Source organism: Lolium perenne, chromosome 1 (assembly GCF_019359855.2).
Source record: "Lolium perenne isolate Kyuss_39 chromosome 1, Kyuss_2.0, whole genome shotgun sequence".
Classification (NCBI taxonomy): domain Eukaryota; kingdom Viridiplantae; phylum Streptophyta; class Magnoliopsida; order Poales; family Poaceae; genus Lolium; species Lolium perenne.
Genome location: NC_067244.2, coordinates 29,451,988 through 29,475,563, shown reverse-complemented (window position 1 = coordinate 29,475,563; position 23,576 = coordinate 29,451,988). Strand labels below are relative to the sequence as shown.

At 42.6% G+C, this 23,576-nt stretch overlaps 1 protein-coding gene and 1 pseudogene across 2 annotated transcripts; one reads left to right on the top strand and one right to left on the bottom strand.

The window, feature by feature from the left end:
• Positions 1 to 142: 142 nt before the first annotated feature.
• LOC127345198 (uncharacterized) lies at positions 143 to 10,146 on the bottom strand. Of its 2 annotated transcripts, none has more exons than XM_051371643.2 (17): positions 9,861 to 10,146; positions 9,624 to 9,685; positions 9,477 to 9,544; positions 9,158 to 9,279; positions 8,787 to 8,892; positions 8,564 to 8,615; positions 8,366 to 8,483; positions 8,238 to 8,268; positions 8,057 to 8,080; positions 7,849 to 7,976; positions 3,631 to 3,712; positions 3,368 to 3,487; positions 3,204 to 3,257; positions 3,050 to 3,119; positions 2,484 to 2,523; positions 2,236 to 2,319; positions 143 to 658 (listed from the first exon to the last, which is right to left on the bottom strand). In XM_051371643.2, exons 1-17 carry the CDS (start codon positions 10,066 to 10,068, stop codon positions 315 to 317), a joined length of 1,713 nt encoding a protein of 570 aa, XP_051227603.1. In that variant the 5' UTR covers positions 10,069 to 10,146; the 3' UTR covers positions 143 to 314. The 2 variants fall into 2 exon arrangements, with proteins under 2 accessions (XP_051227603.1, XP_071682809.1); XM_071826708.1 differs by having other exon boundaries at positions 143 to 655.
• Positions 10,147 to 21,998: 11,852 nt separating this feature from the next.
• On the top strand, positions 21,999 to 23,097 carry LOC127332816 (BTB/POZ and MATH domain-containing protein 2-like; annotated as a pseudogene).
• The last annotated feature ends 479 nt before the right edge of the window (positions 23,098 to 23,576 follow it).

The following is a 23,576-nucleotide window of genomic DNA, read 5'->3' as shown; positions in this document are numbered from 1 at the left end:
TACGTCGGCTCAGTCGCGTTTCTGGTAGTGTATACACTTTCGAGGCTACATCACCTAGCATTCACAATTAGCATTCATTAAACATCACCGCTTGTGCCTACACATTGTTCATACCTAGCATTCACAATTAGCACGACGGAAATGAATCCAGCCCTCGCCACGTCCATTAGATTAGTTGTTTAAAACCACATTACAGGATACGGCATAATTAGGCCGTACGGCTCGTAGTACTTTGCATGGCACCGTCAAAGAGTAAGAATCCACTCTTGCTGCCAGCTGATCTGACCAAAAAAGACTTCGCCCTATCCGACCGATCACTTTCGAGGCCTCCCTCGCTTCCCACTCTTCTTTCGGCCTCGTCCAGAGCTCCCGGATTCCAGGAGTGCAGGGTCAGGGCTTCCGGTTCCCTTCTTGGGACGACCTCTGCCTCTGCCCCTTCCGGACGGCATTGGCTCCGGAGTCGCGGCCGTCTTGGCTCCCCTGTCTCTGCCTCTTCTCGTAGAGGTCCCATGGCTACGCTGCACCTCCTTGGTCTCTTCTCCACTCCCATCTGTGCCGTCTTCTGGTTTCGGATGATCGACAGTAGACTTGCGCTTGTTGGACCTTGAGTTGGCGGCGGGAGTTGCCTTCTTGGTCGCCTTGTCCGGCGTCTCTGATGCTGCAGTGAAACAGTTCAGAATAATCCATGATTAGATGGTGAACAAAAGAACTGTGAACGGAAAAAACGGTAGTCGCTTTATAGCAGTCTAAAACAATTCCATTGCAAACCAGCTTAAGTTCAGTTTAACCATTTTCACACTGAAGATGGGGTAGCAGAGTAGCATCAAATCAACATCTTAGGTGCACTAAAAACACATGACTGTCATTTTCCAGCAGTAAATACATATTCCATCTGAAAGAAGTATCCAACATAGGTTTGACATGAAGAACCCACAAGTGAAAAGTTATTCGAGTGAGTGAAAATAAGATCCAGAATACCATGCATCTTAAGTGCTGATACTCGACACAGTGGCAACAGAAGAAAGAAATTTAAACACCAAAATGCAGAAAACAGGGTTGACCAATTGTTGATCTGAAAGGAAGTCAGTGGAGAACATCTCACTTTATCGATATGTTCTCCGTTCCGAAATCATTAGGACCGACAGTAGAAGGAGAATACTTGAATTCAAAACAAATCAACCTGAATCGTGGCAGCGTGAACAGACCAAAACTAACGATGTCCAACAACCTACTCACGATTTTCCTTTTTCTCCTGGCACCAGTGATTTTTGAATCTGTAACTAAGCTAAAACTTGGGCCAGCTTGTAGTGCACTTGACAAAGTGTAGCACAAGCGGGGTAATGGGCTAGTCTTCATGGAAACCTTTGCAGCTTGTAGAGGACATATTTAAATAATCTTGGGGTGTAATTGAGATGTAACAGCAGAAATTGAATTCATATGTCCTAGATTTCTACTACAATCCCTCTGGTGCTATTTTAAGTACTCATATTCTACAGGTGGAGCAGCCGACATACATAAGGCCATGACCGTAACAGTTCCAAACTGTAGAAAGAACAGATTGAAATTAAGCGCAGAATAACTATCGATAAGATAACTAACTAATTTGATTGGAAATGAGAGTATGCAAAAAAAAAAAAGTTACAAACGAGGACTCTCTCTGCAGGACCACATACTAGGCTATATGTAAAAAGTGCCCTTCCATGTTACGGCTTATGAGTACGCAAAACAAATTATTAACAAGAGCTACCACTTACATGGCTGTTTTAAGCCGTACAGTCAGCTAAGATTGCATCTAGTAAGCTGGATACTGCATATGCTGATATGCATACTACAACATAAGCCAATTTACAAACGCACTTGCTAATTCATAATTCTTGGTTCTCAGTAGTACACATTAGCAATCGGACAATATGACCCATCAATTTAATGTTTTGATCATTTTTATTAGTTGCTTCTATTTGAAATTTACAACTTCCCAATTTCAATCTGGATAAATCTCCATGCTATGACTTCTCATTCATCCTTCTAGCATTTGTTCACAGTTGATTTGTAAATACTTGTAAATATTTAATCTTATACTACATCAAATATTTGAAATGCATCGTATATTTGTTTTGATGATGTATGAAACTATGAATATAAATACTACTATATAAATTCAGAACTTAACCAGGAAAACTGGCTACAAGGATGATTATCTACAATTAATACAAGGGGAGGTGCCCTGCCAAGTACCTGTTTCGTGCGTTGCATATTGCTGGCTCGTATTTGTAACCTGTTCTTCTTTGCTGTATCGACGTGAAGGGAAGTAGAGGTTCTCTGAAAAAACGAGTAACAATTACCTGTTTCAATACCTTGAGCAAGGATGATAGTATCTTTTGTAACAGATCAAACCAAAACTGGAATGATATTTACCAAACATATGTCCAGTGTAAGAAACATGTCATTGTAAAAAACTAAAAAATAATAAGCTTAATTCACACCTTGAAACAAAGCATCAGAATCCCCATCAAAAGTATCCAGCTGAGAAAAAAAATATGTATATTAGACCGTGGGAACTAATCGCAGTTTGTGTGTATTGAAACATGTTATTACCAATCTAGGCAGTACAGGACATGACAACTAATAACCAAAAAGAAAGAGGATGGGTTCACGGGGGTATATGTAAATAATGACATTTTAAATTGAAAAGGCAAACAATTTTCCTAAAAGGGTTCATGAATCAAGATTTTCAAGACATTTTTGTTTCACTGTAACCTTTAGAAAATTAACTCCTCATCATTAGCATGTGTCCATGATTGATCACCTGACTCTTTTACTAACATGCATATGCTTTGGATCGGTTGTTTAGGATGTGATTCATGTTAACAGACATACCTCAACTTTAACATCACATGACCCAAAGCCATGCTGCTAATTCATTCAACATGTTTCTTTTGTTTAGCTTTAGCATCACAAATATTTATAACAAAATAAATTTCCTTAAATTTTAACACCTAAGTAACTTTAAGCAGGTAAACAGTTCTTGCATGAAAACCCATTTAGTTACCTGGTCAATCTTATCACCAACATTTGCCCTATCCACAACAATCAGAGACATCCCAACTCCACAACCCACACTGCAAAAGTGTTCTGGACTTAATTCTGATTATATTATGAACAAAGGATGCGGCTAGATTCACATGTTGATTTAGTGCAATTACCTGGTAACATGCATTCCTTCAAGAATATCAACCTTTTTAGGATTTACAGATGACCTGTGTTACATTATAATGTGCAACAATAACCAGTAAGAGAGGTTCAATGGTTAAAATCTACGGTTGCAAGACTTGTATTTCACATAGTACAAGCATTTTAATAGATGTACTTTTGCGTAGGGCCATAACCAAGCTCTCCATATTCAGAATGACCCCAGCTTATGCAAGAGTCATCCGCGCCAACAGTATGGTGCATGCTACCAGAAGCCATACAGCGGATGTTCCAACCACTGAAAGAAAAAAGTGATCATTTCAAAAAATAAGCAAAGGATAATAATATTCTAACAGTAAGGTAATTACGAGAATAGCTAAACTGCAGCGTAGCTATCTATGGCACTGTTCATCACTATGGTATTCACAGTTTGCAAGGAACCTTAAATCTGTAACTGGCTTTGGATACATCCACTCATCGCCTGAATTCTTCAGCTTTCCCCACATGTAAAGCTGCCCGCGACCTAATAATCAAACCAAACAACAAACAATTAATAAAAAGAATTGTAGTTCTATATATTGCAGCACAATCAACAGCAACACCAGTCTGATTGACAGAGTACAAGATATAATAACAATACTATTTTCTTGTCGCATGTGATATGAGATCTAATCAGCAGAATAAAAGCTAGGGGCTACTAGATTTAATGTAGAGTGTAGAGTGTAGACCCAAACACATAAAAATAGGATGATTCAAGAATCATGCCATATGCCTCCTTCTGTAATCAACTAAACCCAAACCTGCTAAAGTATTTGCTTTACATATCTGAAAACACAAATCACTCTGGACACACTGTCTATAGCACCCCACTTCAATGATTAGAGAGGCTCTTGTATAGCAAATTATGTGCGGGCAGTATGACGGGAAAACGAAAGTGAGAGTGAATCTTCACACGATGTTTTCATTTAAATGGAATAATTCAAGAGCAATATTATAACTCCGCCTATGTTGTCCCAACATAGCCGGTCCCAAGCCCGGGTAAAGGAGAAGGGTTGTGATAGGCTTGGCGAGCCAACGTAAAAAACTCAGCCACTCTTATGGAGATGAAGCCCAACAGATTTTCATTGGGGCGTAACCCTCTTAGTGACGCGCCATATCGGAACCCGGGTGTGGTGTCAAATGGGCAAGGGCCGGGTCGTCGCCGTATCTTGATCTGGATACGGTGGCAAGTGAGCAAGGAACGGGTCGTCGCATCCTTAGTGGCGCGCTACATCGGCGCCCGGGTGTAGTGGAAAATGAGCAAGGGTCTTCGCATTTGACTCGATGAGTGCGAAGGGTAAGGAAGCTAGCCGAGCCTAGGAGGTTTCGCTTAGGTAGCTGGAACGTAGGGTCCTTGACAGGTAGGCTTCGGGAGCTAGTTGATACAACGGTGAGGAGAGGTGTTGATATCATTTGCGTCCAGGAGACCAAGTGGAGGGGACAGAAGGCGAAGGAAGTAGAGGATACCGGCTTCAAGATGTGGTATACGGGAACGGCTCCAAACAGAAATGGAGTAGGTATCTTGATCAACAAGAGCCTCAAATCTAAAGTGGTAGACGTCAAGAGATGTGGGGACCAGATTATCCTAGTCAAGCTGGTAGTTGGGGACTTAGTTCTCAATGTTATTAGCGCTTATGCCCCACAAATAGGCCACAATGCGAACACCAAGAGGGAGTTCGGGAAGGCCTAGAGGACATGGTTAGGGGTGTACCCAGTGGCGAAAAGCTCTTCATAGGAGGAGACCTTAATGGCCACGTGGGTACATCTAACATAGGGTTTGAAGGGGCGCATGGGAGCTTTTTCTATGGCATCAGGAATCAAGAAGGGGAAGATGTCATAAGCTTTGCTTTAGCGTACGACATGATCGTAGCTAACACCCTCTTTAAAAAGAGATATCACATCTAGTGACTTTTAGTAGTGGCCACCACAGTAGCCAGATTGACTTCATCCTCTCAAGGAGAGAAGACAAGAGTGCGTGCCTAGATTGTAAGGTGATACCCGCAGAGAGTGTTGTCCATCAGCATAAGCTTGTGGTGGCTGACTTCCGCTTTCGACTTCGTGTCCAGCGGGATAAGCATGAGAAAGTCGCTAGAACGAAGTGGTGGAAGCTCAAGGGGGAGGTAGCTCCGACGTTCAAGGAGAGGGTCATTAAGGAGGGCCCTTGGGAGGAAGGAGGTGATGCGGACAATATGTGGATGAAGATGGGGACCTGTATTCGTAAGGTGGCCTCAGAGGAGCGAAGTTAGGGATACCTGGTGGTGGAACACTGATGTCTAGAAGGCTATTAAGGAGAAGAAAGATTGTTTCAGACGCCTGTACCTGGATAGGAGTGCAGACAACATGAAGAAGTACAAGATGGCAAAGAAGGCCGCAAAGCGAGCTGTGAGTGAAGCCAGGGGTCAGGCGTATGAGGACCTCTACCAGTGGTTAGGCACAAAGGAAGGCGAAAAGGACATCTATAGGATGGCCAAGATCCGAGAGAGGTAGACGAGGGATGTTGACCAAGTCAAATGCTTCAAGGACAGAGCTGACCAGCTCCTGGTGAAGGACAAGGGGATTAAGCATAGATGGCGGGAGTACTTCAACGGGTTATTCAATGGGAAGACTGAGAGCTCGTTTTGTGCGGCGAATCCAGGAGTCTGAGGTCAAGGAGGCGTTGAGAATGATGAAGGGAGGCAAGGCAATGGGCCCTGAATGTATCCCCATTGAGGTGTGGAGAGGCGTTGGAGACATAGCGATAGTATGGCTAACTAAGCTCTTCAACTCCATTTTTCGGGCAAACAAGATGCCAGAAGAATGGAGACGCTGTATATTAGTACCAATCTTCAAGAACAAAGGGGATGTTCAGAGTTGTACTAACTACCGTGGAATTAAGCTTATGAGCCATACAATGAAGCTATGGGAGAGAGTCATTGAGCACCATTTAAGACGATTGACAAGCGTGACCAAAAATCAGTTTGGTTTCATGCCTGGGAGGTCGACCATGGAAGCCATCTTCTTGGTACGACAACTCATGGAGAGATACAAGGAGCAAAAGAAGGACCTGCATATGGTGTTCATTGACATGGAGAAGGCCTGCGATAAGATACCGCGACACGTCATGTGGTGGGCCTTGGAGAAACACAAAATCCCAACAAAGTACATTACCCTCATCAAGGACATGTACGATAATGGTGTGACAAGTGTTCGAATAAGAGATGGCGATACCGATGACTTCCCGATTAAAATAGGACTACACCAGGGGTTAGCTTTGAGCCCTTATCTATTTGATTTGGTGATGGATGAGGTCACAAGGGATATACAAGGAGATATCCCATGGTGTATGCTCTTTGCAGATGATGTGGTCCTAATCGATAGGAAGTTAGAACTATGGAGACAAACCTTGGAATCGAAAGGTTTTAGACTTAGTAGAACTAAAACTAAGTACATGATGTGCGGTTTTAGTACTACTAGGCACGAGGAGGAGGAGGTTACAGAAGGATACCTTTCGATACTTGGGGTCAATCCTGCACAAGGATGGGGATACTAATGAAGACGTGAACCACCGGATCAAAGCCGGATGGATGAAGTGACGCCAAGCTTCTGGCATTCTTTGTGATAAGAGAGTGCCACAAAAGCTAAAAGGCAAGTTCTATAGGACGGCGGTTCGACCCGCAATGTTGTATGGCACTGAGTATTGGCCGACTAAAAGGCGGCATGTTCAACAGTTAGGTGTGGCGGAGATGCACATGTTGAGATGGATGTGTGGGCACACGAGGATGGACCGAGTCCGGAATGATGATATACGAGATAGAGTTGGGGTAGCACCAATTGCAGAGAAGCTTGTCCAACATCGTCTAAGATGGTTTGGGCATATTCAACGCAGGCCTCCAGTGCATAGTGGACGGCTAAAGCATGCTGATAATGTCAAGAGAGGACAGGATAGACCAAACTTGACATGGGAGGAGTCCGTAAAGAGAGACCTAAAGGACTGGAGTATCACCAAAGAACTAGCCATGGACAGAGCCGCGTGGAAGCTTGCTATCCATGTGCCAGAACCATGAGTTGGTTACGAGAACTTATGGGTTTCACCTCTAGCCTACCCCAACTTGTTTGGGAATAAAGGCTTTGTTGTTGTTGTAATTCAAGAGCAATATTATCAAAGTACCCAAGTTTTCAGGTCAGATTTTCAAACAATTACCCACACAGGAGCATAAACTTAAAACACAATAACATTCAACAGCTTTCAGCTATGTTAGCTGAATGATATGGTTTTACAGGCATATTTACGCAAACATAGATAAATGCCAAAATATGAAACTACAGTTATGTTTGCCAGGCTTGATGGTTGGTGTGCAACAGGCTAAAGATCCATTACTAACTCGATAGTTCAATGCCATTTCACTTGAATTTTGAATTGTGTAATAATCTTAGCAAGACAAGCAACACAAACATAACTAAGTATCAGCTCAAGGTACAAGGTAAATTCCGTACAATAGCTACTTGATCCATGTATGATCCTCGCCAAACTATATTCTCATAGCTGGGTTTTTCTAGTGTATTTCGTGATATAGCCCAAGCAATAAACTCCTCTAGTAATTTTATCCCAGGGTGCATGACAAAGTAACACGTGAATCGTACCACCGGCAGTGCACGCCGAACTTGCAGAACCAGCTGAGATAATGTCGTTGGGACCCAGGATATTGTTCTTTTGAAATATTTGAACAAGGCGAGGCTGCCATTCATCCTTCTGTTCATCGTGGCCCAACCTACATATTAAGAAAGTGGACAGATGAACAATGTAGGACACATCATGATTATGGTGACATGCATGAAAGGAATAAGTTACCTTCCATATCCACCAAAACCCCATCTGGTAAATAAAGGAACTATATGAGAGAATAGAAATATATATATGGGACTTAAAGCAATTATATTTATGTATACAGAAAAGGACTATAGAGAGACACCAGTAAGTCACAACAATCTGGATTTAACATTGTCAAGCAAATGGCAGAGAAGGAACATACGTGTAAACAAAGCCACTTGAATCAACTGCAACTGCAACATCCAAGTATAGCAAAGGTATTAAGATCAGTGTTAATCATGAAGGTTGAAGAAACACATTAACCAAGAAAAAGGAAGAAAGGACAAAAACCTGTATGATTTGTTCCACATGCAACTTTGACAACAGTTTTGCCAGATAATGTAGCTACTGCCCTGGGGCGGGGCTGAGGATCATATGATAGCTTTACCGATGAAACTTTGGTATTATACTGTAATAACATAAATCAAGTCACAAACATTTTTGATAGCAAATACGGTAGGTGTGCTGTGTTACAGAGTAGCAATCAACCTCATTGTTGCTTCCATGACCAAGTTGGCCATACTGGGGAAGGCCTGCTGTGCTGAATAGAACAGAAGAATAAAATGTTGCTTCAAAAATTGACAAGGGAAAAAAACTACTAACTACAGCTAAAGCAGATACTGATCGAGAAAAGGTTATCATGAAAAGATGATCATTCTTGTTATGAAACACAAAATAGGTTGCTAATTTTTAAGAATCAGTAAAGCCATACAGTATTGAAGATCCCTCAACTGATGACAGCCAGACAGTAAAGTCAGCACCACAGACCGCATTAGTTGCTTCAGTCACAAGACAGGGGACTGGCGACACCACAGTTTCTGCAGCAAATTAGGGAGTCAGGGACAACAAATAACAGCAGTGTAAGAACCAAACTGGAAAATAAGTTGAAGTAGATTCTAAGAATAGGTTGGAGTAACAACATACATACACGAGATGTAGAGTATAGTACTAATTGGCTAGTCAAGCAAATATAGCCACAATTTGTCCAAGCTCAGAATGATTTTCCACAAAACAATTGTATTTGATGCAATAATACTTATGTCATATCAGTCATAAAAAAACGAAAAGTGAAGGATACCAAACCTTTCCTTAGTGAACCTGTCCCTAATTGCCCATGTTTGTTGTCACCAAATGCAAAGGACTTTCCATCGTCAGTCACGACCACCGTATGATTTCTTCCAACACTTGCTGAAGTTATGTTGTATCTGCAGCAGAATTGACAAGTGCTAATTAGCATTCAGAAATGCGTCGAGACAAGACACAACACTCTTGGATTATTCATTTCCACTGGAGTGGATGGTATATATTGAGTTATTGACGAATTCAGCAATGCAGTACACGCTTCCTGTTTAAACAGTAAAGATGCAGGAAATAGGTTCAGCGGTGCGGTCGATTTTCTTACTTTGAAAGTTGAGAAACAACGGCGGGCAGATTACGCAGGAGCGTGTCGCCATGCCCCAGCTGCCCCTTCTGCTCGAAAGAATAGCGTTGAGTAAGAAATCCATCCCCAAAAAAAGATCCATCGACTGAGACTGACTGGTGCTAATACCTCATTTCGACCCCATGTGAAGCAACGGCCGTCAGCGCCCAACGCAACGCAGTGGCAAGCCGCTGGGCACAGTACAGGAACCCATTAGCAAAATCACCTAGTAGGAAATTACAAATATTCCAGGATATTCAAGCATTTGCACGCACAAACTGGGCCTAGGATATTAAATGAAGAAATAAAGCAGGGCGTAACACCACCACCATCCGAGGACGCCGGCGCGCGGCGGGGGGAGCTCACCGCAACCGGAGGCGACGAAGCGGATGTCCACGCCCACGAGAGGGCGCAGCCGCGCCGGGGACACCAGGTTGCCTCTGCTGCCCCGCATGACGCCCTTCACCGTCCGGCCCATGATGTCGAAGCGCGTCGTGCCGCAGTACAGCAGCTCCCTGCCCGCCGGCTTCTCCTCGCCCTCCGCGGCGACCCCCGCGGCGGCGCTGGCCGGCATTCTCGCGGAGATTCCGACCGGGAAACCCTAGCTTTCTTCTGTGGGCTGGAGCAGACGACTGTGGGAGGTTATTTGGGGGAAGCGAGAGTGAGGAACAGCGTTTGAAATCGAAAGATTGCGCTAGTATTATAACGGAACATTTCGCGGGGCGCCATTTATGACCTTTTCTTTTTGAGGGACGCGCGTGAGCTGGGCTGCTCGCTCATTGAGCTTGCCTGGCCGGTTTCTTTTTCTTTTTCTTTTATTTTTTCTTTAAGTTTCAGTTTTAAGGTTTTCAGTTGCCCGTGTGTTGCACCGGGAGAGAAAACACTATACCAAGTCTACAATCTCAATTTTACATTTATAGCATGTTGTAAAAATTAGCCAGCTTGACGGCCCACTCTACGGTCAGCATGCCATCACCGTCTGATCGGCCCATCAAAGGCCACGCGGTACATGTGCGTGACTACTTGTACGCTACTCTCCCTTTTTCAAATGTTTCATCTTCCTCATACTTATTCTTTTCTCAGGATTATAAGAAGTTAATATAATTTTGGTTGTTCTATCTAGCCATCGCTACCTGTGTAGCGCATAAATGACATAAATTGCGCTTGACTAAAAGTGTCTTATTCGCGACATAATTGACACAATACCTTAGTGCTCGAAATTTACCGTAAATCATAAATGACAGGGCAAGTTTCTCGAAATAGCGACACCTGTTATAAGAGAAATATGGTATCATACACAATTAAACTGATTAAAATGCTAATATGTGCGATAAAGCAAGAGACCAAGCTAGCATACAATAAACATCCACCTATATATGTTTTGAAGCTAATACGGATGTGTATAAATAGGAATGACATTACTGCATTAACAAAAAATTCAAGCATGACTCGCTGAAATGTCATATCGCTCACTTGAGAGTGGATAGATCGTCGGTTGGTTTGATGATCTCTGGCATCAAGCTATTGGTGTGGAACTTCTCTTCGGTCTCCTTCTGCCATATGAAGTGAGGTCTAAATGAAGCGGCACCTATCTTAGCTAAATCATGTGCAAGTGTAAATTATCTCCGCCGCGCTAGCGTGAGTGGACGTCACAGCCGGAGTACAAGGCGGCGGCGTCCATCGTCAAGGCGGAGGACGACCTGGAGGAGTTCCCGGGGCTGCACCAAGCCCAGCTCGAGTCATTTGCCGCGACGGACGAGTTCACCGAGGCATGAAGCGCGGCCGATCACCGCCGCACTGAGGAGGAACGTTGTCGTCACCTCGGCCTCGTCGTCAATTTGGACAACGATGACGATGCTGGCTAGTCCAGCAGGCCGCGCAGGAGGCGTGGGGACGCTAGCCAGGGCTGCAGCTACCTCCCGCAACCGAAGGAGGAGCCTAGCGACGAGGAGGATTACTACGCGGCGGCGATGAACCGCCGCCTAGGGCTAGGGCGTGGCGGCAATGGCGGCGGTTACTAGATTTTTAGGGTTCTTTATGTCTATGTTTTAAAATTTGTACAAATATTGGCCAAATATAGCCGAACTATCTATAAATCTACTATTTCTATGAATTGTGTTATATTTTGAAAAAAAAAATAGTATAGGGGCCACGACTGGCAGCCGCCTGCCCCCTATTTTTTACTTTACCACCAGCGTCCCCCATATGGGCCCTAAAACCGCTGCGCCCGAGCGCATATGGGGGACGAGTGGAGATGCTCTCATGCTCTCAGCCTCTCCTCCGGCGAGGCATGGACCCACAGGCCTCTCCTCCTCTGTCCCCTCTCTCAAGGCTCTCTCCCATGGCGGGCGCTCGGGATCTAAGGAAAGAAAGGGAGAGGCAGTCTGGGCCAGAAGACGTCGCCACTACAGCTCCGGCTCGGCCGCTACGCTTGCAGATGGCGAATAATTTATGATATCTCTTGATGCCCACTCCTGAGGGGAAACCCACCCTCTCCCCCACCTCCACCCTCGCCCCTGTCCCCGCCCTCGCCGCTTCCTTGCCGACGAAGCCCCTTCGCGATGTCAGAGCGGAAGTGGACGCTGGGGATGCTGCCATTCGAGGAGTTGAGAAGGATCGCCAAGGAAAGGGCAAGGGACAGCGAGGAGGAGAGGCTAGTAGAGGAACGGAGGCAAGCGAAGTTGCGGTAGAAATTGTTGTTGCAGATCTGCTTATCCTCACCGTGGGCAATCAAGCAGATGGCGGAGCCGGTGGGATGGCGACCGTAGCTGTCATGCAAAGGGATCGAGGAACAGATCAAGGCAGCGCAGGCGATGCTGGATCTCAAGGATGCCGACGATCCGATGCGAGATATGGTGGCGCAGGGAATCGCGGATCTGGAGGAGATGCCATGAATTTGCTGATGGGATGGGGTGGTTGGTCGCCGTGGTGTGGTCGCGCCACCGCTCGTGGAGGAATCAATCGGATTCTCCATGATTGGGCCCACATGATGGATGCAGTGGAGATCACGTGGGCTTGGGAGCTTCTGTGTCCCATGTTCCTCTGTTGTCGCAAGGTGCTCGACCAGATTCCATAAAAGGAGGCAGTCCCAGGGAGGCCTCCATTACCAAAAATGGAGGAGAATCCAGAGAGTCCTCGTAGAGTCTTCCACAGAAGAACGACGAGCGAGAAGTAGACGAGAGAGGCGGCAAAAGGGCTAGAGCTATTGAGGAACACGCCGGTGGGAATCATGGCTTTGCCAGCTCCACCAAATCGAAGGATGTCGGAGTTGCTGGGTCCAAATCTAGTCAGGCCACCAACTCCAACAAGATGGTCTCGACCGCCTAGGGAGGATTCAATATACGTCAAGAGCTCCTGCGACCCGGAGAGAAGGCTGCCACCGATGAAGGTAGAGGATCTCACAGCCATCTCCATGATGGCAAGGCTCAAGAAATTCACCAAGCGCCTTCTCAAGGGGAAGAAGAATAAGGTGGAGTTCGAGGAACTTTTCAAGGAGGGATGCAGCAAAATCCTCTAAAAGGTATGTGTAAAATCAATAGCAGTGCAAATCGTTTTCATATTCTTGTTCACTTCTACCATGACGAGAGTGAGGAATCGGGGGATGATTCTTTTCATAGTGTATCCCCTATCTGTTTTGGTGATTTTCTCGCCATCGTAGAAGACATGAGGGGTGTACCTTGCAAAAAAGTTTTTAAGAAAAAAAGGTTGATTGAGCTTCAAGATAGAACAAGGAAAGGTTGTATGCGTGATCATTGTTCTGGTAGGGGAATAGGCTCTGCTGGACTAGATCTTGGAAGCAATGCTTCCCTGCAATCTAGAACAATAGAGCATGTTGGTGACACTGTCGGAGAAGCAAAAGATTTTGGGTGGTTTAAAATTTGTAAAGGAAAAGCAGTTCGGCAAAACCTTGACCCTTTACTAGAATCCAAACGAGCATTAGGGGTAGAGAAACCTGTTTCGATGTTGCTTAGGCCACCGGCAGGAGACTCTGTAACCCAAGCTTGCAAACGACCATGGAGGAAGATAGGGGATGACATCCACTGTTTATAGGAATAAAAATTTCTATTAAAAATGTTCCATCTCGTGGGCCGGTGAAAAGTAGTCAAAGCCCAAAACCTAGCCCACCAAAAAATGAAAAGCAGAGTCCCACGTGCCCAAACAAAGCAGGGACATCTTTGTCTGAGAAGATATTTGTTCCTGGGCACTTGGACACTCTTATTTGTGGTTGGTGGGAGCACAAGGTTAGGGTTCCTGGGGTGCCACTGGCGGCGGAAATTGCGGGTGAGATGGGAGAGCGTTATAAAAACAATGGAGGTGGAGGGAATTTTGGGAGAGAAGGAGGTGGACCTAGCAGGCAACAGCAGTTCGGTGGATAGAGAGGTAAAAAATTTCAGCGCCCCTTTCTCTCGTCCTTGGAAATTTGGGGGGAATCAGTACCAGAATGGGCAGAATCGCTTTGGGGAAGGACAGGGAAAGTTCAACAACCTGAACAGAGGTCAATATGGGAAAGGGCAAGGACAATTTGAGGCAATCAAGTCCAAGGAGGAAGAGCTAGGGAGAGAGATTAGTATCAAGCCAGAGCATATGTTCAGAAAACTGCATCAACTGGTTCAGGGGGAGTTTCTACTGGACAGAACAGGAATGCGGATGAGAGAACTACTGTCTCTGCAACAATAGTAGCAGCTTCTTCAGGTGCTACTCAACAGATCCATGTGGGATCTAGCTCTGAAACAGACATTGCAGGGAAGAAAACAATGCAAACTGACAATCTTTTGTGCAATAAGTGTGGGAAAAAAGGACATAGTTCAAAAGATTGTGCTAAGGAGGTGGAATGTGTTAACTATGGAAAAGGGCACATATCTGTAAGGTGTGCTTGGTTGAAGCTGAATAAGCCAACGGCAAATCTGGTTGGTTTTGGGGGGCCTGCTAGCCTATGTTGTTTTATGGCTGAGCATGGAAAGGAGAGCTCTTGAGCTGAAGAGAAAGGAAAAGCAATTGCAATAGTCGAAGTTCAGGAACTAGATTTCCAAGTTGATGAGAAACTACTGGTGATGTGTCTAGGGCGAATTTAACCATGGAAGTGGACCTGGCAAGAAAAAGAAGTATCCACGGGACGTTTCTTAGTCAATTTCCCATCAGCTGCAAGGATTAATGAGGTATCAATATATGACTGGGTCACATTGTGAGGTGCACTCATCAAAATCAATGTGAAGCAATGGTCAGGTGAGAATTTGACAGCAAGGAAGCTTCATATAGTATGGGTAAGGGCTAAGAGAGTGCCAAAAACACTGAAAAACTACCAAGGGATCAATAAGGTAGGATTTACTCTAGGACAGGTGATTGAGGTTGATATGGACACCTTCAGGAAGAATGGAAGCATTAGGACTTTGGTTAGGTAGTGAACCATAAAAACATCCCTTCCATGGCCAAGATTACTACAAAGAAGTTGATGATCTACTACATCTACTTATAGGTAGAGCAGTTGGTGGAGGAAGGGTGGTTAAGACCAGAAGAAGAATACATACAATTCTTTGATGAGATGGAGGACACTTTGTCACAAGAAATAGGGGACAGAGGAGAAAAGAGACAGAGGAATGAAGAAAGTGAGGAGATAGACAAAGAAACCCACATTCAAACAAGTGAGCAAACTAGGAAAGCACAAGCAAGACAAGAAGAGATGGAAAAGCATAATGATCTTAATGTAATTTCCCTAACAAACAAGAAAGCAGTAGCTTCATCAAATGAGACAAACAAGACACACACACACACACACACACACAATGAGAGCAGGGGCAGATGAGCAAGTTGAGGGAAAGAAAAAATATTGGAGGATGAAAATATGGAGGAAACTAGAGACAATGGGAGAGGTCTTGACTTAGACATGAAAGATCAAACTGAAGATTTGGAAGCAAATGTCAGAGTTGATTTATCTGGAGATGAGGGGGGTAGAAATGGGGAATATGATTCTTACTTAAGCATCAACACAAAAATCAACAATGTGCAAGCTGGGAAGTCACCTAATCATGGCAAGAAGAAACAGAAAGGAGTGGGGATCTTAGAAGAAATAGAAGAAGCCAATGGAAACATGCTCAGTAACAGGCGAGCTCGCATGAGTGATAAACCAATCATGGATAGGGCAAAGAACAGAGCTGTGGTGAAGAATCTTCAGTCATCAGAAGGTACATCTCTAGCCACTTTGGCTAGTACATCTGATTATTGCATTCTAGATATTGCTAGTATGGTGGGGATTGAACTCGATACCTCACTGGACATGATTGATAATAATTTATCTTTATTGAGAGTGCAAGAGCAGGCTAGAGTTAATATTTTTCCTTACAAAAGAAGCCTGGTGACCGGGTGTATACGTGAGCACGCATCCATTTGCTGACACGTGTCACATTTAGCAACCCCCTGTTATCATCGTTGTTGGGTTAGCAAACCACATCAGCACTAACAACACTTCCAAATCACGTAGGTGCTACCAATCATTGAAACGCTAGACCCGCAGCCCACGCCAAGTACGCTTAGCAATGCATAAGACAACGTCAAGGCAACATACCCAATTGACTAGAACCGGATCTCAAGGCAGATCGTGTGGTATCTAGAGGGTGCTCACGTATACACCTAGTCACCAAATCCTCTCTCTTTTTCCTTAATAGTGAAAAGGACACTGATCGAGTGTCAGGAGAGTTCATTAGATATGGACAATCAGCGAGATGATGTTGACCAAGCTCTAATGTATATTCTCAAAGTGGAAAAAGAGGATTGTGAGAATTTGATAGATAAAATGATTGTGCAAAATTTACTGGGGAAAAGGGTATGACTCTGCAGGAAGTGCATTGTAAAACCCCTGTTAAAACTATTGTTATGTGTAGGAGAGAGAGAGAAAGTGGAAACAAATAATGATTAGTGGTTTTACTTGGAATAGTAGAGGGACAAGAGAGGAAAGCAAGAAAAATTATATTAGACAAAGTATCAAAGATTTTAAATTGGATTTTATTGGCATACATGAAACAGTGAGACGGGATTATCCAGCTAATTTCCTTAAGGAAATAAGATGGTATACCTGCAAGGGGAGATATGGAGGGATTCTTTTGGGAGTCAATAAAGGGACTTATGATGTTATTGATAAACAAATGGGAGTCTATTTTGTTAGATTCCTTATTGCTAGCAAAGAAGATAATTTCACCTGGAATTTAGTGGTGCTATATGGAGATGCTCAGCAAGATGGAAAAGCCAACTTCTTAATAGAATTGGTGAATGTCATCAGGAGCTCTACATATCCGATACTGATATAGTAGGGGATTTCAACATGAATAGAAAAGAAAGTGAGAAAAATAAACCAGGGGGTATAACATATGGAGCCTTTGTTCAATGTTGTTATTGAGCAACTTATGGAAATTGACCTTACTGGAAGAAAGTTTACTTGTTGTAATAATCATGAAAATCCAACTTATGAGCTATTAGATAGGGTTTTGGTGTCACCATCATGGGAAGAGAGATTTCCACTGGTGTGTGCATCAACTCTGCCTAGTGAACTCTCTGATCACACACCTATTTTTATCAAAACAGGGAACAGACCTAGAATACCACCAATTTTCAGATTTGAAAATTGCTAGTTCTTGAGATTTGACCTAAAAAGTGTGGTGAGTAGGGTATAGAATAAATCATACTTTGGAGAAAAGAAAAAATATATATGGCAGAAAAATATTTTAATGTTTGAGGAAAACTTTGAAAGGTTGGAATCTTAATAAGTTAATATAGAAGGGGAATATAGAAAGAAGAGAGGGAACCTTGCTCTTCAGCTGGATGAAATAGATAATAAAGGGGAACTATATGGCCTAACACAAGTGGATATAGCTACCAAAAAATCAATCTAGAACCAACTGAGAATAATTATTGAAGAGGAATAAATCAAGTGATACAAAGGGCGAAGTAAAAAATAACTGCTTGAGGGGGATAATAACACTATGTATTACCACTAAAAAGCAAATGGGAGAAGAAGAAAAACTTTTATTATTAGTTTAAATTAGGATGAGGGTACGTGTGATAGAAGGACAGGAAAATCTCAAGAGATACATTACTAACTTCTATAAAAAAACTCTTTGGCAATCCATATATGTAACTAATATTCGTTTTAATGATGTTGGGATAGAAAGGCGTAGTGTTGAAGACTGTGAACTTCTTAGGAAGGATTTCATTAGAACTAAAAAATGTTGTGTTTGAAATGGAAGCAAACAAAGCAGCTGGCCCAGATGGGTTCAATGCAGAATTTTATCGAAAAAACTGGGATCTAGTTAAACATGAGATTTTTGGTTTGTTAACAGATTTCTAAGAAGGAGAACCAGACATTGGTAGATTAAACTATGGAGTGATAACATTAGTGCCAAAATGGAAAGGTGTAGATAGAATTCAAACGTACATGCCCATATGTCTCTTGAATGTATATTTCAAAATCATAACAAAAGTTTGTGTTAACAGACTCATCCAAGTAATTTGGAAAATTATTATGCTAAACCAAACAATTTTCATCAAGGGTAGGTCTATAATGGAAGGGGTGAATGTCCTGCATAAGGTGTTAAATGACATACACACGAATAAAAAATCTAGAGTCCTCTTCAAGATTGACTTTGAAAAAGATTTTGATAAAGTCAAATAGCCTTTCTTATATCAAACAATAGAGGCCAAAGGATTTCAAACTCAATGGATGGATTGGATTATGAAAACAGTAAGTAGTGGTAAGGTGGGGATTAATCTCAATCGAGAAATTGGTTCTTATGTTTCAACACACTAAGATTTAAGGCAGGGGGTCCCCTTTCACCCCTCCTCTTTGACATTGTTGTTGATATTTTGGCAGTTTTCATTAAAAGGGCACGGGGTAAGGTTTGTTGACTGGGCTAGCTGCAGATCTGACAGAAGGAGGGGTGTCAATTCTGCAATATGCAAATGACACTATCCTTCTTCTTGAGGATGATCTAGAACAAGATAGAAACCTGAAAGTTATCCTATGCATGTTTGAACAAATGTCAGAGCTGAAAATAAACTTTCATAAGAGTGATATATATTGCTTAGGAGAGGCTTCAGAGAAAGAGAGAGAGTGATTTTGAGAGAATCTTCACTTGTAAATCTAGATTACTTCCTATGAAATACTTATAGGTGCCTATACACAAGAAAACATTGAAAACTCAGATTGGGACCCCACTGAAGGGAAAATGAGGACTAAACTGGGACCATAGCAAGGAAAATGCTAGTGATGGGGCGAAGAGTTACTCTGATCAACTCTTCACTAACTAGTGTTTCTCTATACATGCTATCCTTTTATAGAATACCACGTGGGGTGAATAAAAGATGGATAGAATCAGAAATAACTTCATTTGGGATGAAAGTGAGGATACGAAAAAATATCACTTGGTGAATTGGCAGACAGTGTGTATGCCCAAGGACCAAGGGGGTTTATGGGTCCTAGACCTAGAAAAAATGAATATTGTTTTGTTGTCCAAATGCTTATGGAAATTGTTCAATGAGGATGGGATATGGAAAAAAAATCTTAGGAGGAAATATCTCCAAAAGCAAACCCTATGCCAGGCAGTGGCAAAAAGTGGGGACTCCCATTTCTGGCAGGGGTTAATGGAGATTAAACATCACTTCTAGAATTGTTGTCGGGTGTAGGTAGGTGATGAATTGAGGACAAGCTTTTGGGAAGATCACTGAATAGGCGCCTCTTGCCTAGCCAAGGCCTTTCCCAGGGTTTTCACTATCTCTATGAACGTGTTTGATAAGGGTGTGAATGGACTTAGATACAGAAGAGCGATGGTGGGAGAGCTCAGGAAATAATGGGGTGGATTGAAAAAGTTTCTAGAGAGAGTAACTTTGAGAAATGAACGTGATAGATTAATATGGAAATTAAAAAGCTGAGGCTCATTCTCAGTTTAATCTTTCTACGTACCTAGCAATTGAATTCAATGAATTTGTCCCTTACAATTCATGTGGAAAGTTAATATACCTCTCGGAATAAAAACTTTCTTGTGGTTAATGCTAAAAGGGACTATTTTGACAAGGGGTGTGCTTATACAGAGGGAGAATGTGAGAAACGGAGAATGTGAGAAACGATGCCTTTTTTGTGGATGCAATGAGACAATTAAACACCTCTTTTTAGATGCCCCCTGGCCAGATACATTTGGAATGTGGTTAGTTGTACCTTTGGTTTCAATTTCCATTTTGATTCAGCTAATCATTGTATTTCTAACCGGTTGAAAGGGTTTGGGGAAAAAGGGGGTAATTCTTGATGTGGGGGTATGTTGTAGGTATTACCCTTCGGGTACCCGACATTTCCCTACCCACTGCAGATTATGAAGGTGGACTAGCACAAGGACTCGACAAATTGGACCCGCACGAATTATCAACTTGGACTACAAGAAAGAAGACTCTAGTACGTATTCTACTAGGACTCTTATAAACCCTAGCCTGGTTGCATATATAAAGCCAGGCAGGGGCACCCCTTAAGGCAGATTGAAAAACAGAAAAACATACACGCGATACACCTAGATATCGCAACCTGCAGATTAGAACTAGACTAAATACAACTCCGCCAACGGCGGCCCCTTGTACACATATATTCATATAGTGGATTGCTTGTAGGACGTAGCGATCCTCCATCGCGATGACGTGAACCTGGGTACATCGTGCAATTTCTCGCTCTCGGAATCTCCATCGTTGCCTTCCGTCAATCCTAAGCCCCTTATGGTGGGCATTGCCGAGGAGCCACCTCGACAGGGTACCTGTAGTGATATGTAACATCTGGAAAACGAGGAAGTTGGCATGTTTTGAGGGGAAATGGCCTGATGAGCCCTATATAGTAATTGTTAAAATTTGCTACTATATTAACTGTTGAAGTCTTTTGCAGGTGAAGGAGGACGTTAAGGATCAACTGAATTTCTGCGCTAAGCTGCTGAAGAAGGTTGTGAAAGAAGTGTTTAGAGAAAGAAGAAGTTGAATGCCATGGATACCAAGACTAACGATGTGAAGGAAAAGAAAGTCAGCAACAAACACTTTGTCTGGTGTTCGGTGTCGGAGGAGAGAAAAGTGGTTGGCTGTTGTTAGATATGTGTTTCTCTTCTATATCATTTTCGCCAGTAGTGTTTTTGCTATACCTTAAAAATTAGTGGAAAACCTAGTAGTGATCAGGATGTGATCATGCGTGAGGGAAAAAGACCTTGCTGTGTGTTTGCTGATGTGTTATGGTGTGTAAGGATGGAAACTTTGTAGTATGCTGGTTTCGTTTAATGAAATCGGGGATATGATCCCTTTTATCTATATAAAAAAATTAACTCAAATAAATTATGAAAAGATATTTAAAAAGCACAGTACTAATATGGACATATTGGAGAGTTTAATAAAATGCTAGAATATATACATTTGGCCTAATAGCTTATTGGAAAAAACTAGAAATAAAATTTGGATCTTATGCAAGAAAATAATTAAAATATTTTCAAAACCAAAATATTCTGGATATTTTGTACTGTAGGGCTATTTGGAAAAAATCAAAATGTGTTTAGGTTTCAGCCAAAATCAATTATTTCGAAAACTAATACTTTTGGATATTTTGGAAGTAAGTTTTTGGTTGAGGAGAAATCAATTCGAATATTTTGAACACCGCTTCACGAGGTTGAGAAAACAATAAAAGTTTTAGGTTTTTTATATATATATTCAATAATTTCTAGGAAATATGTTTTCTTTCCTTCTTTAAAACAAGTCCTAAAAAGTTTATTTTCATTCAAAATTTTCAACGGAGTCAAGCAATTCAATCAACTTAAATTATTAATTTAATATTTAGAAATTTAGAAAAATTTGGGATGTTACACTATAATTTTTTTAAAATATTTTGATAAATTGTACATTTCTATGATTGAACTTTAAACAATTATGTATTGTATTAGTATATTTATCTCCTTGTACGTTTATAGTTGACTCGTTATAAGACATCAGTCTATTATTTCACTGTATTCGTATTCATTTCGAATTGAGAAAATATCTGGTTCACATCCGTATCCGAGTAACATCGGCTTTGAATTGGTATTCGATAATATTCATATTCGGATCTGTATTCGTTTTGAAAATATGGAAGCATATATGGAAAGGGCACCATTTGATTTGTATCCAATCTGTTTCCTTTTCAACGACAAGATTAAAGGAATGATGTAACCTTTTTATCCGGGGCATACTAAAAACAAGGTTAAGAAGAAAAGGAAATATCATCTGGCAATTAATACACACCTCGTTCTCATTTCATATCCAACGGTTGCAGATTCACCGGCGTCCCCTCGTGAAGTTAGTCAGGTTCCTAAATATGAGCAAATCATACCGACCCAAAGATCTAGACCGAGGTTGTTACAGGATATTTCCGTTTGATTTGATTGATCGGCTCTCAAACAGATCAATCTAACTCCCACGCTTGACGAAAAGAAATCTTCCCTCTTCCAACCAAGCTGCCTATCCGACCACCCAATGTCAGAGGTCTGCAATCTTTCTGCTGCCATCGTAGCTGGATCTGAAGAAAGTTCGTATGTGATCAAGGTAGATGGGTACTCAAGTATCAAGGAGCGAATCAAGCATGGCAAATACGTGAAATCTATCCCATTTACAGTTGGAGGTCACAACTGGGTTGTGAGGTATTACCCAAACGGTTGCCCCGCTGAAAATCTTCCCTATTCTATATCTGTTTTTTCTTGTTCTTGATTCAGTCATGGCCAAGGATGTGAAGGCGAAAGTTAGATTTAGCCTACTCGACAAGGATGGGGAAGCAGTGGCGTCACATAGCCGTACCACGGATGAAAACATCTTCCCTACCAAAGATTCAACTTGGGGTATCCGTGATTTTATAAAGAAGGCTGATCTTGAGAGTTCAGTTCATCTAAGAGATGGCAGTTTCAGCATCAGATGCGATGTTACCGTCGTGAGGCGTATCCACAAAGGCAGCCGGTCAGTTTCGGTTCCTCCGAGCGACTTGCATCAGCATCTTGGCGATCTCTTAAAGAGCTGGGAAGGAGCAGACGTGACCTTTCATGTTGGTGGGCAATCTTTCTCGGCTCATAGGTCCGTGCTCGCCGCCCGGTCATCCGTCTTCAGAGCTGAGCTCTTCGGCCCCATGAAGGAGAATTCCGGCGGTCCAATTGAGATCAGCGACATGGAAAGCGACGTGTTCAAGTCCTTGCTGCACTTCATATACACCGACTCACTGCATGTTCATGAGACGACTCCTGGAGGTGATGCGCAAAGCAACGGCGCGATGGCTGGCCATCTACTGGTGGCGGCGGACAGGTACAACATCGAGAGGCTGAAGCTGATATGCGAGGAGAGGTTGTGCGACCTAATCGACACTGACATTGTGGCGACCACTTTAGCTCTAGCTGAGCAGCATGGCTTCCATAGAATCAAGCAAAGTTGTTTCGAGTTCCTCGCTTCTCCTTCCAATCTGGAGGCCATGATGGCAACTGATGACTACGAGCATCTTAAAACAAGCTCCCCGTCTGTTCTCAAGGAGCTGGCTGCTAGCTTCCTGCCGGCCGAGCTGAAAGCAGTCAAAGATATTATCATGACAGTTTAGTAGTGTGGCTAATGGTCATGGTATCTGTGAATCTATCTATCCAATCCAATTACAGAAACTCAATTCGGCTCCCGGGTCCGTATGATCCCTCTACCATAAAAACATATTTTCAAGTGTCAAAAAATTTTGACAAAAAAATTTACATGTACATCTCCATAATATATGTGTATTCGTCAAGTTTCACGAAAAAATGATATTTTTTGTAGTCTAAGCGAAAAAGAGAAAATTTATCTTGTGACAAGTCTTTGTTTCAGCACCGAATTTTATCTTTTTTACACACGTCACATGACATGTCGATTTTTCATGAAACGACTTTGTGAGCGCGTAGCACATGAAGTTGTACGTGCGAAATTTTTGTTTCAATTTTTTGGACATTTTAAAATGTGCCTAACATGTATTTCAAAATAAAGGGAGCATACGCTCCCATGTGCATCCAATTAGTACTATCTACATGTGTACTAGTACCTCTCTACTATATG

Coding starts and splice junctions, on each gene's coding strand:
- LOC127345198 (XM_051371643.2), bottom strand. CDS start 10,068: ATGCCGGCCAGCGCCGCCGCGGGGGTCGCCGCGGAGGGCGAGGAGAAG. Junction 8,616..8,786: donor GTTGAGGGATCTTCAATACT/GTATGGCTTTAC, acceptor TGTTCTATTCAG/CACAGCAGGCCTTCCCCAGT. Junction 3,488..3,630: donor AAGCCAGTTACAGATTTAAG/GTTCCTTGCAAA, acceptor TTTTTCTTTCAG/TGGTTGGAACATCCGCTGTA.